This window comes from Haplochromis burtoni, unplaced genomic scaffold (assembly GCF_018398535.1).
Source record: "Haplochromis burtoni strain Fernald_Lab_line unplaced genomic scaffold, NCSU_Asbu1 Contig_966, whole genome shotgun sequence".
In the NCBI taxonomy this organism is placed as follows: Eukaryota; Metazoa; Chordata; class Actinopteri; order Cichliformes; family Cichlidae; genus Haplochromis; species Haplochromis burtoni.
The window spans coordinates 84,806-103,441 of NW_024583327.1; the positions used below are offsets into that span (position 1 = coordinate 84,806).

General features: G+C 40.9%; 1 protein-coding gene across 4 annotated transcripts; it reads right to left on the bottom strand.

Moving 5' to 3' along the window:
• Window positions 1-6,534: 6,534 nt before the first annotated feature.
• On the bottom strand, window positions 6,535-17,585 carry LOC102311273 (zinc finger protein 37 homolog). Of its 4 annotated transcripts, XM_042216210.1 has the most exons (5): window positions 17,278-17,585; window positions 16,085-16,273; window positions 14,855-15,088; window positions 9,096-9,773; window positions 6,535-9,011 (listed from the first exon to the last, which is right to left on the bottom strand). In XM_042216210.1, exons 2-5 carry the CDS (start codon window positions 16,254-16,256, stop codon window positions 8,923-8,925), a joined length of 1,173 nt encoding a protein of 390 aa, XP_042072144.1. In that variant the 5' UTR covers window positions 16,257-16,273; window positions 17,278-17,585; the 3' UTR covers window positions 6,535-8,922. The 4 variants fall into 4 exon arrangements, with proteins under 4 accessions (XP_042072144.1, XP_042072143.1, XP_042072142.1 ...); XM_042216209.1 differs by having other exon boundaries at window positions 6,536-9,773; window positions 16,085-16,267; XM_042216208.1 differs by having other exon boundaries at window positions 6,536-9,773; window positions 17,278-17,584.
• Window positions 17,586-18,636: the final 1,051 nt, after the last annotated feature.

Sequence of the window (18,636 nt, forward strand, 5' to 3'; positions counted from 1 at the left end):
AGATCAGAGTAAAAAGAGGTTAGTTTATTTTGGAGTAGAGCTCCATTCATTAAGAAAATGTTAAAAAGACAGGAACACTCTTTAGAGGTTTGTGGGTGGCTCTTAAAAGAGCCGTTGTGGGGAAGTCGTTCAGACTTCAAACAGGCTACTCCTTTGGTTGCCAAGACACAGCTCCCTCTGCCGAGAAGTGAGCCATGAACTTCTCCCTCACCAGGACAGCCTCTCTGGAGGAGTTGTTTGCTGCCACACGACCCAGGCCTTGCAACGGCTCCACCACAGCAGGCGCCACACCTCCCACAGCAGGTGCCCCTCTCTCGTCCACACAGCGCAGAAAGTTGTGGAGAACACACGTTGCCTTCACACACTTCTCAGTGTATCACTACAAATATTATGAAGTCGTGTCGTACCAGTTTGCTATCGGTAAACACCGAGAGCATTCACTGTTAGCATAGCACATCCATGTTAGCAGTGTATAAATGGATGGTTTAGCATATATTAGCGCAGGTATCATTAAAGGACTACCGTATTAAACACTTTTACTAACCTCAGGCAGATGGACAGGCGCTCTGCTGGTGGAATTGAGCGCCTGTAATTGGTGTCTAGGCGGGCGATTCTGGGACCGACGCGGGAAAGCAGGTCCTCAAACTGGCCGAGTGACAGGCGATGATATCGCTGGAATCTGCCGTCATCCAGGCGCAGCTCCTGTAGCAAATGGTGAAACTCACCAAACTGATCACGCGTCTCGAGGACCTGATGGACCCAGGTACGGCGAGGACGTCTCTTACGCCGCTGCTCTGCTCTCCACAGTAAATAAAGAAGGGAGACTCTCTCTTCAAGCGCTAGCTCGACAGCTGCCATCTTTCAAAGATACCGGTCTAGCACAACTTCCTCCCTAACCAATCCGGTCTAGCACAACTTCCTCCCACATCCCTCCCACATTTCCGGTTCACGCGCGTGAAAATATGATATTTTGGGGCGCGGGCGATTTTTCTTGGACACGCGTAGAGGTCGCGAATGTGCAGGCGTCAAGTTAGGGGCGTTTTGGCGTTTTTTCACGCGCCCATCGCGTTCGGTGTGAACACACGGTTAAGGAGCATTACTTTGGTTCTCATCCATCAGATCTTGTCTTTGTTAGAGCTGTGCGATGTGACCAAAATTTTATATTCTGATATAAGTATGTATCCCGACAATGATATAAATCACAAAAATGTAACATTTCTGTAAATTCTGTGAATCTCGGGCAACTCGACTTGCGTGAAGTGTTTCCAGCTGGGCGTACCTGGAGTCGAGTGTTTTGACCGATGCACGAAGCTATACATTTTTAGACATAAGTTGAAACGGCCGCCATTTTCTTTTTCAGTATTTATTACATGGTGTGCTGCGGGGAAAAGCCTGTTCTAACGTTAATTTTTTTAGCACCTAACGGCTCTTTTTTGCTTCTCATCCATAAACACTGCATACTCTTTCACATGATTCATTTTATTTAGAAAAATCTCAACAGGATCTTCAGCTTTATTGTGAAAGGTTTATGTGGAAAATAAACAAGCGGACACGCGATCATTTACCGTCGATGTTGCTAACGACAACGCATATAAAACAGGCGCTTGTCTGTCTGTAGTGTGGTTATTTTAAATATAAGAGAAAGAGAGAACTTTAAGAAATAATATAGCCACTACAGTGACCATCAAAAATGGTGAAAAAAATATTGCCGTAAACAGTTTATTTTGCGACACAAAACAAACGATAGTGTAAAATGAAACGATAGATGTTTTTATATTTCAGCCGTAAAGAGTATGTGTGGGGAGTGTGAGTGTGTGTACAGTGTCCATTTCGTTTTGTGTCCATGTTGGGCGAGTGTCGAGTATTTATATATGTGTGCATGAGGGTGGGAATGCATGTTTGTGTATGTGTGTGTCTGTGTCAGGTCGGGTCTTAGACGATCTGGGAACATATCAGGCCCTCCAAGGTATGGAGGCCTATCTCCCCCCATCAGACTCGCTGCCGGTGGCTGATGCCCTCACACGTCGGTACGTTGGTGGTTCTCGGTGTCCAGGCTGGGTGCTCAGGTATGTACCCGATGTGGGCCTGGCACCCATGGCTCAGTTGGGCCCCTTCTAGGGGCTGGGGGCCCGGGGCTAGGTCCGTTCTGGCATAGCTGGCACCTGGCAGAGCCCCGTTCGCTGTCACCCCCTGTGGCTTCTGCACCGTGTCTGCTGGGTGACCCCTCGTCTGGGGCTCTCCTCAGCTCTTTCCAGGACAGTGGCACAGTTGCCCCTCTGTTGGTCCTCCATTGGGCTCTTGCACTCTGGGGGCCTCTGGATGTCTGGGGCCTGGATCTCCTCCATGCCTGCTTCATGACCTGAGGAACAGGGCTGTGGCTCCCCACAACCTCTAGCAGATTGTTACATGGAGAAACCTTTTGAATACAAGCATGCCCGTCCACACATGTGTTCACAGACACAAACTACACTTTTCTTGGCTGCTACCTCGAAGCACACTGTGCACTGTTGGTCTTGCGTGCTGCACAATAACATTCAATATTTAATATTTACCGTTATCTACATTTATTTAGGTTATTGCAATGATGTTGTGTTTATTGTGTTGCTCTTTGTTATGCTTTTTTATGTTTTCTCTTTTTTCCCCCCCTAAACAGGTGATCCAGGTGATTTTTTCTTCTTCTTTTTTAAATGTCCTCTCTCACTGCCCCTCTTCCCCTCTGTTTATCTTTCCCTCTCTTTCTTTCTTTCTCCCTTTCCTATAGAATAGAATAGAATGCCTTTATTGTCACTATACAGTAGGGCTGCCACAAACGATTATTTTGATAGTCGACTAGTCACCGATTATTTTTGCGATTAGTCGACTAATCAGATCATGCATCCATTGGACGTAAAACTACAGCTTATTGCACCAGCAGCATCTGCTCTTATATAACTATCATTAGCTTACAGCTTTAAGTGTTTAAGGTCTGTGCTAACTAAAAATAAAGACAAGATGATAGTTTATTAAATTTTAATGAAATTTGCAGATTGTTTCGGTGAAGTTTAATAAACTCCTTGCTATCTAAAATATAACAGGACACCGGAGTAAATTCTCGAGCATCTCACACTTCTGATAATCAGCTGTCTGCTTGACGTTTATTCAGCTGTGTAAAAACTATAACTTTAATCTCAGCCAAACCGATTTACTCAGGAACAAATAAAATACTAAAAAAAGCCAAACAATAACATTTTTAAGTTATCTAAGTGACTTATATATCATGTTTAACCTGAGTAGCGAAAGACGGCGGTGGGTTTGAAAACGATTTGCCGGGAGTCCGGTGTTCTCACGGCTCTAGTGAGCCTTGCCCCCGGCTAGCTATCGAGCTAGTGGGTAACAGACATCTCGAAAACGTCGGAGCACTTTTGAAAATATGCGGTGTCTTGATAAACTGAGCAGATATTTGAGGTTTGCGCTATGAATGGGCTGCGCTATGAATTCTGGGACAGAGCTACTTCTTCTTCTTCGGGGTTTAACGGCAGCTGGCATCCTTGTACATGCAGTGCTGCCATCTTCTGTTTCAGTCCGTTATTACACTCTTAAATCCTACTACTTATTCCTGCGTCTTTTGGATCTTACAAAGCTTCAAACGACGCGTCGACTATTAAATCAGTCGTCGACGATTTTGATAGTCGACGTAATCGTGACTAGTCGACTAATCGTGGCAGCCCTACTATCACAGTTGTAGCAATGAGATACAGAGCTCTCCTACTCAGGAAACATTCTGGGGGGGGTCAATTCTGCAGCGCTATGTACATATGCACAGTATTACAAAGGAAAAAACAATATACAGTGGGGCAAAAAAGTATTTAGTCAGCCACCGATTGTGCAAGTTCCCCCACCTAAAATGATGACAGAGGTCAGTAATTTGCACCAGAGGTACACTTCAACTGTGAGAGACAGAATGTGAAAAAAAATCCATGAATTCACATGGTAGGATTTGTAAAGAATTTATTCGTAAATCAGGGTGGAAAATAAGTATTTGGTCACCTCAAACAAGGAAAATCTCTGGCTCTCACAGACCTGTAACGTCTTCTGTAAGAAGCTTTTCTGTCCCCCACTCTTACTAGGGATGGGTATCGAAAACCGGTTCTTGTTGAGAACCGGTTCCCACTGTTTCAATTCCTTGGAATTGTTTGCCATTTTTGCAAACGATTCCCTTATCGATTCCAGTCGCCCCGAATGACGTCACCACGTTGCGGAGCGTCATTTACCTGGCAGGAAACACGGCGCTAAGCGGCTCAAACGCTCAAAAGTTTGGTTATACTTTACGAGAACGGATGACAACAGGGCAACTTGCAATACTTGCAAAGTAGATATTTCATTTAAGGGAGGAAACACTACGAATATGCAAAAGATGTATGACCTTAAATGAATGTCGTGTTTTTAATTCCGCTCCGGACTCGTGAATCTCAACCCAGCAGCAGCGGTAACGTTTGCACGTCCTCTCCCGTTAATGCGGCAGGTAAATAATCAACTAACAGTGCATATTATGTTAGCGCGATCTGCCTTATTACAAAACCTGCCATTACTGTGCATTTAGGTGACCATGATGAGAGAGAACAGAGTCTGGCTCAGATGCTGGCAGTTCTCGCTGCAGTCTACCGGTAGCGTCTCCTTTCAGGCCAGGATAGACGAATGTCACCGAGCAGTGACTAAGTTTGTGGTAAAAGGCTTGCACCCATTTGCCACAGCAGATGCCCCCGATTTTCGGTAAGTGAATGTGTTTAATTGTAGGCAGGGACATTACTGGATATTCTTGTGTAATTGCTACAGAATAATTTATGTTATACTTTGTTATTGCTACAGAAGAATATTTATTTTATTATTTTACATTTACAATTTTTTTTCCTGGGGACCCTGTGACACCCCATTGAAGAGCCGTAGGCTGGATCTCTTAAGATCTCACTGTTGGGTTTGTAAGGCCATGTTACTCCTAAATTTCTATCTTGTTCAAAGAGAAGATATAAAACAAAGTTCTAAGCTAATCGACCTTAGTGTTCTCCTTTTTAAAAAGAATCGATAAGAGAATCGATAAAGAATCGAATCGTTAAACAGAATCGAAAATGGAATCGGAATCGTGAAAATCTTATCAATACCCATCCCTCGTTACCTGTATGAATGGCACCTGTTTGAACTCATCATCTGTATAAAAGACACCTGTCCACAGCCTCAAACAGTCAGACTCCAAACTCCGCCATGGCCAAGACCAAAGAGCTTTCGAAGGACACCAGGAAAAGTATTGTAGACCTGCACCAGACTGGGAAGAGTGAATCTACAATAGGCAAGCAGCTTGGTGTGAAAAAATCAACTGTGGGAGCAATCATCAGAAAATGGAAGACATACAAGACCACTGATAATCTCCCTCGATCTGGGGCTCCACGCAAGATCTCATCCCGTGGGGTCAAAATGATCATGAGAACGGTGAGCAAAGATCCCAGAACCACACGGGGGGACCTGGTGAATGACCTGCAGAGAGCTGGGACCAAAGTAACAAAGGTCACCATCAGTAACACACTACAACGGCAGGGAATCAAATCCCGCAGTGCCAGACGTGTTCCGCTGCTGAAGCCAGTGCATGTCCAGGCCCGTCTGAAGTTTGCCAGAGAGCACATGGATGATACAGCAGAGGATTGGGAGAATGTCATGTGGTCAGATGAAACCAAAGTAGAACTTTTTGGTATAAACTCAACTCGTCGTGTTTGGAGGAAGAAGAATACTGAGTTGCATCCCAAGAACACCATACCTACTGTGAAGCATGGGGGTGGAAACATCATGCTATGGGGCTGTTTTTCTGCCAAGGGGACAGGACGACTGATCCGTGTTAAGGACAGAATGAATGGGGCCATGTATCGTGAGATTTTGAGCCAAAACCTCCTTCCATCAGTGAGAACTTTGAAGATGAAACGAGGCTGGGTCTTCCAACATGACAATGATCCAAAACACACCGCCCGGGCAACAAAGGAGTGGCTCCGTAAGAAGCATTTGAAAGTCCTGGAGTGGCCTAGCCAGTCTCCAGACCTCAACCCCATAGAAAATCTGTGGCGGGAGTTGAAAGTCCGTGTTGCTCGGCGACAGCCCCAAAACATCACTGCTCTCGAGAAGATCTGCATGGAGGAATGGGCCAAAATACCAGCTACTGTGTGTGCAAACCTGGTAAAGACCTATAGTAAACGTTTGACCTCTGTTATTGCCAACAAAGGTTATGTTACAAAGTATTGAGTTGTATTTTTGTTATTGACCAAATACTTATTTTCCACCCTGATTTACGAATAAATTCTTTACAAATCCTACCATGTGGATTCATGGATTTTTTTTTCACATTCTGTCTCTCACAGTTGAAGTGTACCTCTGGTGCAAATTACTGACCTCTGTCATCATTTTAGGTGGGGGAACTTGCACAATCGGTGGCTGACTAAATACTTTTTTGCCACACTGTATATATAAAATGTACAATATACAAGACGTAAGTAATATGTAATAAATAGAGTTATGTATATACAGTTGAGTTATTGCACATAGAATTGGTATTGCACAGTGGTGGTCCATAGAGGAAGTGGGAAGTGGGGGGGCTGTGTTATCTGTGCATGTGTGAGTTCAGGGTGGTTATCGCTTTGGGGAAGAAACTGTTTTTGAGTCTGTGGGTTTTTGTGTTGATGCACCTGTAGCGCTTCCCTGAGGGAAGCAGGCTGAACATGTTGAAGCTGTCCTTGCTAATGTTTGCTGCTCTGGTGAGGCAGCGGGAGGAATAGATGTCCATCAGGGACGGGAGAGGGCAGCCGATGATCTTTTATGCAGTCTTGACCACACTCTGAAGCCTCACTCTATCTGCTTTGGTGCAGCTGCCGTACCATACCGTGATGCAGTAGTATCCCGTATCCTTCTATACTTAACAGGCCGAGCAGCAAAGTCAGCTTCTTTGTCACATTTCTACTTTTTGTCCTCCTCCTCTTCTTTCGTCCTCAACAACTGTGCAGTAAAAACTTCTGAACTTTGGCACAATGATGAAGGGATGAGGCTTTATTTTCAAAATGAGGTATCACTGATTCTTTGGAAATTAGTCTAATCATTTAAGACGTTACTCACTCTCTCTCTCTCTCTGATGTACTCGCTCACTCCCAGTGAAAATCTGAACATTGTCTTCATCTAGGCCTCCAACTTTCCCTCATCCTACGCCTGCAACTAGTCCAGAATGCCGCAGCACATCTTTTAAGCGGCACCAGAAGACATTATCATATTACACCTGTCTTAGCCAACCTTCAATGGCTCCCCGTCAAATAACGTATCGTTTTTAAAATCCTTTTGTACACTTTTAAAATTTTAAATAACTTGGCACCCAGCTACTTGATTGACCTCCTTGACCTATATACCCCTAAGAGAGCACTTAGATCCTCTAATCAATCGCTCTTACAGCAACCAATGTCCCGACAGAAGACTAGGGAGGATTGTGCTGTTGCTGCAGCTAAACTTTGGAATAGCCTGCTGATTGATGTCTGTGCGTCGAAACAAATTAGACTTTAACTTCCACCCAGTTCACGCTTGTGCCCGCCACTTACCTCTAACAATTTTGTAATGATAACTGTATTTTCTTTGTTCTTCTATTGTTGTAATCCTGCAACACAGCAATTGTGTGAAGCAATTTGATGTTAAATGTGCTATAGAAATAAAATTGAAACTGAAATATATACTTTGAGACTTTGTAAGTGTTAGTGTGTCTATGTAGTCATTTCTACTGGAAGACCATATTCTGATCAGTGAATCCTAGTATCATTCTCTATAGGGCCATGTTTGTTTTCCAAACAAAAAAGAAGAAAGGTAAACTAGAACAACGATATGGAATGAGGCATGTTTATCCAAAAGGGTCAAAACATCAATTTCTGCATTTACAGTATATAAAACAACATCAGAAACAAGGTAAGTAAACAAACTTTATTTATACATTACCTTTCGCAGGTGAAAAACTACAAAGTCCTTTACAATAGAAACAGGCAATAAAAACATAAAACAACATACTTATAACATACGGCCTAAAACTATATGGCCTATGACTCCAAGAACACCGTCCCCAATGTTAAACATTGAGGTGGAAACATTGTGCTTTGGGGGTGTTTTTCTGCCAGGGGGACAGGACAACTGCACCGCATTGAAGAGAGGATGGAAGGGGCCATGTACTGTCAAATCTTGGTTGAGAACCTCCTTCTCTCAGCCAGGGCATTGAGAATGGTCGTTAGTGGGTATTCCAGCATGACAGTGATCCAAAACACATGGTCAAGGTTACAAAGGATTGGCTCAGCGACCTTAATCCCATAGAAAAATCTGTGGAAGGAGCTGAAGGTTCGAGATGCCATGAAACATTAATTACTCGGAGGATCTGCAACGAGGAGTGAGACAAAATCCCCACTGAGATATGTGCAAAACTCGTAGACAACTACAAGACACATCAGACCTCTGTGATTGGAAACAAAGGTTTTGCCACCAAGCAAAGGTTTCAAAAGTTTTGCAAAGGGACCAAATATTTATTTCATTAAATAACGTGCAAATTGATCTATAACTTTTTTTGCATTTTTCGGTGTTGTTGTTCTATCACTGTTCAAATAAACCTACCATTAAATTTATAGACTGATAATTCCTTTGTTAGTGGGCAGACTAAAGATTTCAGCAGAGGTTCAAAAGGTTTTTTTCCCTGACTATATAATAATGAGGTAATAAACTGCCCTATTCTGGGAAGCATATTCAAGAGCTGATTAATTTTGACATCAGCAATTCTGAGTTTTCAGTTTCAGTGCATAACAAAAAAAAAAACAAAACAAAAAAAAAAAACAGCAGAACCTCCATCTGTCAAAAAGAAGTATGACGAATCACAACCCATTTTCTGAGGAAGACACTTTAAACAGCATGAATTTTCATGTGAATCTTTACATGGTCAAGCCGCCTATATCTTTTCCCACAGCTGCTACAGGAATACGGTTTCTCACCTGTGTGAATTCTTACATGACGTTGCAATGAAGAGTTTAGTTTGAATCTTTTTCCACAGGTCCTGCAAAGATGTGGTTTCTCACCTGTGTGAATTCTTACATGACGTTGCAATGAAGAGTTTAGTTTGAATCTTTTTCCACAGGTCCTGCAAAGATGTGGCTTCTCATCTGAGTGAATTTTTACATGATCACTCAAATGTGATTTCTGAAAGAATCTTTTCCCACAGGTGTTACAGGAATGTGGTCTCTCACCTGTGTGACTTCTCTGATGTCTAATCAATTTGGATTTCTTTTGACAAAGCTTTCCACATATGTCACATATCAGATGCTTATGCCTGTTCTGAGGTTTACTCTGACTCTCTGACACAGAAGTGTTGTTTACTCTCTGACTGTGACTTCTCTTTCTGTCATATCTATTCTTTTTCAGCTCTGCATTTCTAGCTGATCCTGAGTCCACACGCTGGCTTTCGTCATGATCTCGGCTCTCTGCTTCAGGAGAGATGTGAGAAATGAACTGCTCACTGTTTGGTTCTGGTTCACTGTAGTCACTTTCCCCATAAGTCGGAGTCTCCATGAAAGTATCAGCCTCCTGCTTCAGTCCAAGCTGCTCTCCCTCCTGACTGCTGCACAGTTCCTCCTGTTCCTCTTTAATCTGTGGAGGCTCTGGGTCCTCCTGGTCCAGACTGGAGTTCCTTTCTTTATTACAGACCTGCTTCTCTCTGGTGACCATCTCCTCATCATGGACACTCTGCTGGTGAAGGTCTGAAGAGAAATAGGGAATAAATTAACTAATAACAAACATTTGAGAAAATGTATTCTGATCTGAATCATTAGCAGCTCTCTACGTAGTGACCATGTAACAGTGAAATTTAAAGAGTACAAAGTGACAAATTATTTGGGCACTGATGCAAATGACTTATTTCTTATTATTAAAGATCAGTTAAATGTGTGGATGTCTATAAATGTGTGAAATGTAGTGATGTTGGTGTGTTTGTTGGTAAATGAAAGTGGATTTCTCAGTTTAAGTGTTACACATTTGTGCTGCTTCAGAAACATTTCTTTGTGCTCACAGTGTCAAAGCTTTGTTACTGAGTGTTATAGTTTTAATGTGGCTTTTTTCTTAATCCAGTATAAGTAAGCAGGAGTTTCTTAGCATTTTAGTGTCTCACTCATTTGGGGGGGGAAAGTAAACCAATGAACCAATCAGAAACAAATAACAACTTGAGTAGTTTTTCTACAGTGAAAATTGTAATGTCCTATTAGACAGATTACAAAATTCACTTTATCTCCTAGGAACAAGGCTGGCAACTCCTCCCCCTTTTGTGAGTGTGGACGCTTCATCTCTTTGCTCTTTAAATGCTTTGCTTCTTTTATTGATTTTTATGCTGATTTTTTCCCTGTTTTTCCGTATGAGCTTACCTGCGATAGCTTCTGGACACTTATAGATCATTAGGACTAAAGTGTTCTTAACAGAAACAGCAACATTTTTATAGTTACCTTATCCTCAGCGCTCTGTGTGTCTGTGGCCTAGACACAGCTGAAGCCTGATTACAGCGTCTGGGCACCGAACAGCCTCAATAGCCTGGAAAGGTGCTAACCGCTAGGCTAACTAGCAACAAGATGCCTCCCCTCTCCACAGATGACTACCACAGCCTCATGCAGAAGATTGCAGTACTGGAGACAAAAAATCATCGCTTAGAAGTAAACGTGGAGGTAAATGGACTGTGTGGAAATGAAACAACCTTGCCTTTGATTCAAAACAATGGCGATGAGCAAGCTAGTACACAGCTAAGGAGCACAGATAACATGACCAAGAAAGTAGACTCTGTGCATTATTATAAATCCTCAAGTGATAATCCCCCCTTGGACTGTCTTGGTGCAAAACCAAGACATAAATCATGTCCCCTGGAAGGGGGAGGACATATCACAGGCAAAGCAGAGCGAGCTGAAATCTCTGAAACCGACTGGCCTTCACTTCCTACGAGACAGAGAAGCTCTTCTACCCCTGTATACGGGAGGAAACAGGACTGGACAACCGTGAATAGGAAGGTTAACGACAAACCTCCAAAACAACTGAATGTGAAACTGCAGAACAGATTTGTATAGTATAGTATAGTGACAAAGTTGCTAAGTTGGCAACACTGACAAACACTAAGGGATAGCAGCACCCCTTTATGAAATGCAAAACACCATGATGCTGTGTGCAGTCCCACAATGACCAATTCATGGGACTGTCCTATTTAATCTGCATATGCTGTCTCTTCATGACATCTTTTAGGAGTTAGCTGTGATAAGCCATCTATCAAATATGTAAATGATACCCAGATTCATTTCTGTGCTCTCATTATGTTTGTGCCTTGGAAAAGTGGATGCCTGGACACAACTAAAACTTAATTCCATTCATCCATTCTCCTTCAATTAAACAGAAAAAAAGACAAATCCATTTAGTTTACATCTTCAGACTTCAGACACTGAAGACCTGTGTAAAAAATTACAGAGCCTATCCAGGAAAACAATGTCGTAACCAGAAACTGCTCTAACCCTAGGCCGTAACCTTCCCACGCCTAACTACACATCATATCAATGCAGCCTTCAACATCTTGAATGGCATTGAAGGTTGAAAGGAGCTTCCAATTACAAAGTAAATCGGGGCGTAGATTTCTTACAAAGGTTTAAATCAAGCTTTACTTTCAATGGCCATATTAAAGCAACACCTCTGAAAGATTGAAGATTGTATGTGGCGTTCCTCAAGGTTCTATTTTGGGACCTAAACTTTTTAATTTATATATCAATGATATCTGTGACGTATCAAAAAGGTTACATTTCGTTTTAATTGCAGATGATACAAATTTTTATTTCTCAAGAGAGAATTTGAAAGATTTGGTTAAAATTATGGTTTCTGAGATGGTAATATTTAAAAATGGTTTGATGTAAATAAATTATCTTTGAATCTGACAAAAACAAAATTTGTGATATTTGGTAATGGTGTAAAGGAGGAATAAGTTATTATGTCTACTACTGGAGAATTGATTGAAAGAGTTACTGAATTTTGCTTTTTCGGTGTAATAGTATATGAAAATTTAACTTTGAAATCTCATATTGAGTATATTAGAAACAAAATTGTCAAAAACATTTATATTTTGGGAAATGTTAGAGATTTATTAGACTACAAGTCAATGTGAATCTTATACTTTACATTGTTTTTCTCATACCCCAGTTATTGTATGGAAGCTTGAATACCATAAACCTTCGATACTTATTACAGAAGAAAGTGATATGAATGATTCATAATGTTAAATATAGAGAACATACAAATAAATTGTTTATAAAATTGCAAACTATTGAAAATACAAGATTTAGTGAAACTACGGACACTATGTTTAAGGCTAAAAATAATACTTTGCCTTTCAAGTTACAAAATTTTATTTCAATGTGTTTGGGAGGTGAAGACAGCAGAAGAAAATATAATTTTAAGCATCAGCTAGCTAGGACTACAGAAAGATTAATGAGTCAACGGTTAGGGGTATACGACTGTGCTGAACTCTCTTCATTATAATCTAAAGAGTTGTACAAATTTACATTTTCTCCCTCTTTCTTTCTCCTTATTTTATTCTATTTACTTTTTTTCTTCTCCTTGTTATTATGTGATGTGGTATATTGCTGATTGTAAATGTGTTGTTTGGTCTGTGTTAGGATTTGGAGATAAATGCTAGTGTGTTCCCTGGTTTATGGTGCCCACTTATATTAGTTGAATCGCAGATAGAGGGCGGGGTTTAATAAGAATATTTTCTTCTTCCTGCTCCTTTTCACGCATGGTTGGAGTGCTATATCACGGGAAAGCATGGTTTGTGTGTATGAAAGGATAAAACTGTTGAAACTGTTGAACCAAGTGTGAAATAAATAAATAAATAAATGAATGAAGGCTGAATTAAATCCAAACCATTAAATTATTTATGGCAATATTAAACAAATACATAGGAATGCTTTCTTACATTTGCATAGTAACTCAAAAAATACCAATATCCTCTCTAGAAAAGCTAGTTCATGCATTTATTACTTCTAGTTTGGACTACTGTAAATTGATATTACTGGGATGTCCTAAAACTCCATGTAAGGCTTTGAGTTGATCCAAAGTGCTGCAGCAAGTGTACTGAAAGGAACTAGAAAGAGAGAGCATATTTCTACTATATCGGGGTCTCTTCATTAGCGTTCTGTTAAATCCTGCTTTTCACACACAAGTTCTTGAATAATCAGGCTCCATCTTATCTTAATGAGCTTATAGTACCATATCACTCCATTAAAACACTTTGTCTTCAGGCTGCAGATTTACTGGTGTTTTCTAGAATATTTGGCTAGAGGAGACAGACAACCTCTTTACTTTTAAGAAAGCATACAGTTAGGGCTGGATCAGGTAACCCTGAATCCTCCCATAGTTATGCTGCAATAGGTGTAGACTGCTGTGGGATTCCCATGATACACTCAGTATTTCTTCTTCAGTCACCTTTCTCACTCATTGTGTGTTAATAGACCTCTCTGCATTGAATCATTACAAATTATTAATCTCTGGCTCTCTTTAACAGCATCTCTTTGTCCTTTCCTCCTGCCCTCACCCCCACTGGTCAGGGCAGATATCTGCCCTGCTGTGAACCTGTTTCTTCCTGTTAAAAGGGAGTTTTCCCTTCTTACTGTAGGAGTGCATTGAAGCAACTGTTGTTAGGATTGTGCTCTGTATGAATAACACAAATTTGAATTGAATAGAAATTAGAAATGTAGCTAAACTGAGAGATCCATTTATTTATTTCTTGAGGAGATGGCTACTGCAGCTGTCTTTTTATTGACTTTCCTAAAAGACACGACAGCTGTTTGTATAGTGGTCGCTACATTTGACAGCTATTCAAAGGTTTTTTCTTGTATTTCTGTCAGTGTTGATGGTGTACTTGCACATGAACCACTACACTGATGTGTCACTCCATGCCCTGCCACCCACTGGCTGACCAGTTATATTTGTTACATATATTCTTATATTATTATAAAATATAATTGAAATATATGAAAAAGTATTTTGTTATGTTATCGTTTTTACACAGTGTATATTATTCATTAATTTGTCAAAACCTATATTGTCCACCTAAGTGGACATGTAAAAAACTCTGTGAAAAGTACATGTTTAAAAAAATGAAGTTCAAAAAAATTTTTTCCCCCATGTTTAAAGATGAATAAAAATACGAAAAAAAATCCAGATTGAGGTTGTCATCATTCATGTATGAAAGGGTTAAAGGGTCACATGATCTTATTTCAAAAAAGTATAAGCTAGCAACCATTATTGTAAGCTAATGTTTTAATCACCCCATCTTAGCTTTCTGATACTTAAAAAAAACTATGTGGAAACATCTAAACTTATTTGCATTCAGACAGCTTTTTAATCTCCACTTTAAAGGCTGTAGGTTGAAGCCATTGCTTTAACACTCTGTATAATCTTAAAATGTATTGTTTTATCTTTAAGGCTCATATACCCTGATTTCTTTATATTACATAATTACCTCATGATTTGTATCACACATTTATGTTTTATCTTTTATTCTGCAAATATGTATTGGAAGTGGACTGCACATTGACACTAGCAGAAACAGACAGAAGTGTTCTGAGGAATTTGATGGGGCAGGTCTCTCTGGACTAGTGATGTCACCAGAAGGTACAAAGCTTTAAGGCTCACTCTGCTAGAGATAAACAGCGCTATAAAATTTGGTGTTAGGCAATGCTCTCTTTGCCCCCATTCTCTAATTCTGCAGGCCTTCTCCATGAGTCATATTTAGTTTTATTATGACCATCACAGTTTTACATACCTATTCTGTGTGACTGCATCTCAGGTTTCCAGACCATCTCCAGCAGCCTGAGCTGCTCTTCATCAATCCAGACAATAATGTCTTCAGCCTCCTGCTTCCGTCCAAGCTGCTCTCCCTCCTGACTGCTGCACAGTTCCTCCTGTTCCTCTTTAATCTGTGGAGGCTCTGGGTCCTCCTGGTCCAGACTGGAGTTCGTCTCCTGATTACAGACCTGCTGCTCACCCAGACTCTCCTCTTCCTCACAGTCATGTTGTTTTGTGAGGTTTTGAGGAAAAACAGAGTGACAAGATTCTCTTGTTATATTTGTAATGAAAATGTTGCATTTTGGTGTTATTCTTGTATGTTCCCTGTAGATCTTCATCACCAGGTCATGTGATAATGTCCTGATCAGAGCAGGCGTTCTTTAGTTGGTCCATTTTGTGATGAAGAAGACAGAAAGAAGGTGCATCAAACAGTTCTTTTTATGTGAGCAAACACAGAGCCTCAAGCAGAAATACTGTCTCAACAGGGAAAGTTAATAACCACTGTCACAACAGAGCTCAACACTGAAGCTCACAAAGTAAAAATGCCATTCTGGGATTTTGATTATGACACTGTGAAACGATGGTATGAGCTCCTGTAGAAACCAAATGTCTGTATGATATCATGCTTGTTATAACAAAAGAGACTTTTCTTCAAAGAACTACTCCACCCACAATCCTAAACTGAAAAAGGCAATGTCTGAGATTGGTGGAGTTCACTGTTATTATGCAAATACTCAAATTTGCAAACTAGAGATGCACCAATTGAGTAGCTCGCCGGCCCATTTCACACACATATGTTATCGTAATGGAGGCTGCACAGCATGATAAGACTGACTGAGTCTATCAACATCACTAACATGTGTCATTAAAACGTTTACCTCTCTCTTATAAAGTCTCTGCTGTTACTAGGACCTAACCTATCAGTGACCATGAACCTGCACCAGTGCAACATAGTCCATCACTGGACACTGACCCACAGCACTGATAAATAGTTTTCACACTGTCTCATTAAGACTGTGTGTGCTCTTCCTCAACTATCACCGTTTGCTCCTCTGAATTCATCACCAAAGTAACAGCTTCCTGCTCTCAGCTAACATCAGCTTAGAGAAATCCTGGAGATGCTGATAAACTTTCAGATTTATCACCAATCAACCAAACACTGAAGAATCTGAGCTTGAACAGCACAGAGTTAAAAACACGTCCATACCTATGATGTGTGAGTTTCTGTCGGGTTTCCGGCTGATATCCAGCAGTCTGTGCTGACGGTTGATCTCCTCCTCATACTGGACGATGGTTTTTTGAACCTCTGAGAAGATTTCTTCACAAACAGCAGTTAGTCTCTCCTTGATGAACTCTCTCAGATACTGAGCTGAACTCATCGCTGCTGAGGCTGGGGCTGGCGGATCGATACAAATGATACAGACATATTGGTATAAGACCCACACTAACGTGAAGGGATCAATACTTTAGTTTGTGTTTCTCACAAATACGGGCCATTCAAGTCTGTCAGGTTTATATTGTTGATTGTCATTTATGCTTAGAAAAATAAAACCATATATGCTTAGAGGTGTATAATTGATTGTGTAGTGATAGGATGTGTGATCCTTAGTAGTTTGCAAAGACTGTGTGTCTTCCAGAGTGTTCTGGCATTCACACTCAGATCCTGGAGTCACAAGAAGAGCTCGTACCTTCTTTTATTGTTTTATGGTATAGCAAACACAAGTACATCTGTTTTAGTCTAGGTGCCTTTTGTTTAGATGAACTGCTGGACTGCAGGTTTAGGGAAGTCGTTCACAGGGTCACATCTTGATTTAGCTAGTAGGCCATCACTGTTTCCCTCATCAGATCGGTTGGTTTTTGAGCTGTTCTTTACTCAAGTGAACTGGCTTCACGCTTCTAAATAAATTACAGTACAATGTTTCTAAATCTCACTGCAACTGCTGCGTCACAATAATCTGTCCTGCTTCATAAATCTGTCCCATAGCTTATATAGTAACACATATCTTATTTTCCTATATCTACTTGTTGTTATTCAGTGGAACTTATTTCCTTCATCCATCAATTACCCCAGCTGAAGTAAAAATATTAATAACAATAACAATGAGCTGATTCCACATCATGTTTGTCATGTTTTCCTGTCTATGCTGAGCTCGTTATCACTTCAGCCACTTTATCACCATCTTGTCACTTTTTCCACCACATTGTCATTCTACCTACTGCTTGAACACTTTGCCCAAACTGCACCTCCTTTCCATTTACTAGACTCAGTCGTGTGTCTTTACCTTGCTGAACCACATCCCTACAAACACTCATCAGAGAGCCGTTCCTCAGTATTATATCACTCTTAACCTCCCTGCATGCTTATATATCGCTGTTGTAGCTGAAACTGGTTCCACTCACCGAGCCGAAGACTTTTTCTTCTGGAGACAGTTTTTTAACCTCGACTTAAATCCGTCCTCGTGTCTCGTTGTCACGGTTACACTGCGCTCACTGTCCGTTTCATCCACATTACAGATTTACTTTCACTGGGTTTTTGTTTTTTGTATTTTCCCCTCTTGTTTGACCTTTTTTTCACCCCCGCTCTTTCTCCCGCCATCGACTTCTGTTCTTATTTCACTTCCTGAAACGTCACGTCGCTCTGCTGTTTCCGGTCCCTTCGCAGACCTGCCGGTCAAACCTCTCGTGGGCCCTCCCCCCTCCTCTGCTGTTGTGTGTGTGTGTGTTTTGTGTGTGTGTGTGTGTGGGTGTGGGTGTGTGTGTGTGTCTGTTTTCGCCTCTTGTTGAACTTTTTTCACCACCGCTCTTTCTCCCGTTCTCGACTCTGTTCTTATTTCACTTCCTGGACCTCTCTCTCTCTCTCTCTCTCTCTCTCTCTCTCTCTCTCTCTCACACACACACACACACACACACACACACACACACACACACACACACACACACACACACACACACACACACACAACCACACACACACACAGACTTGCAAACGAATGACTTGCTGGAAAGCACCTCCAAATTGATGTATTCTAATAATGTAATTGTAGAAAACTGTCCCATCATTTGAATGCCGCAGACCTGCGGACACAACAGTGGAGGTTCAAACATAGCTGGGTCAACCAAACACTGGAAGACTAGAGAAACATCTAGAGTATTAGAAAGGACAGAAAAACGTAAATTCCAACTTGTATAAACTTTTGTTGCTTGAAATGATTAAAATACTGCTCTTATTTTAGGTGTTACATTATGCCCCTAGTAGCACAAGTGCCATTTTGGTTTCAGTTTCCCTTTTGAACCCTCCATTGTACCATGTAGACACACACAGAGTTAATATGTTCACAATTTATATATTGGCATCACAAACATAATTCATTCATTTATTCATTACGATACCTCACAGAGTGTCGTTATAATCACTCTGCCTGTTTTACATTTATTGTCCACTTGATGGCACAAAAGAGCAAATAAAGCATCTTAAAGCTTCAGTCCATGAACGAAGCAAATAGATAAAAGCTTCAATGCTCCATGGAGCTTTATCTTTCCACCACTAGAGAGTGCAAATTACAATGTATACAAGACAAATATAGTGGAAATGAAATAAAGTTGAAATAATTAGAATCAATACATTAAAATATATTCAGTAAAATACTTTGACTGCAAAAATGTAACACGTTAGATGCACACTGGCCCTTTCCATGCTCTATTTTAACAGTGCTAGCTTTTGTTAGATCCATGTTATTTAAGCACAGCGCATCTTCTCTA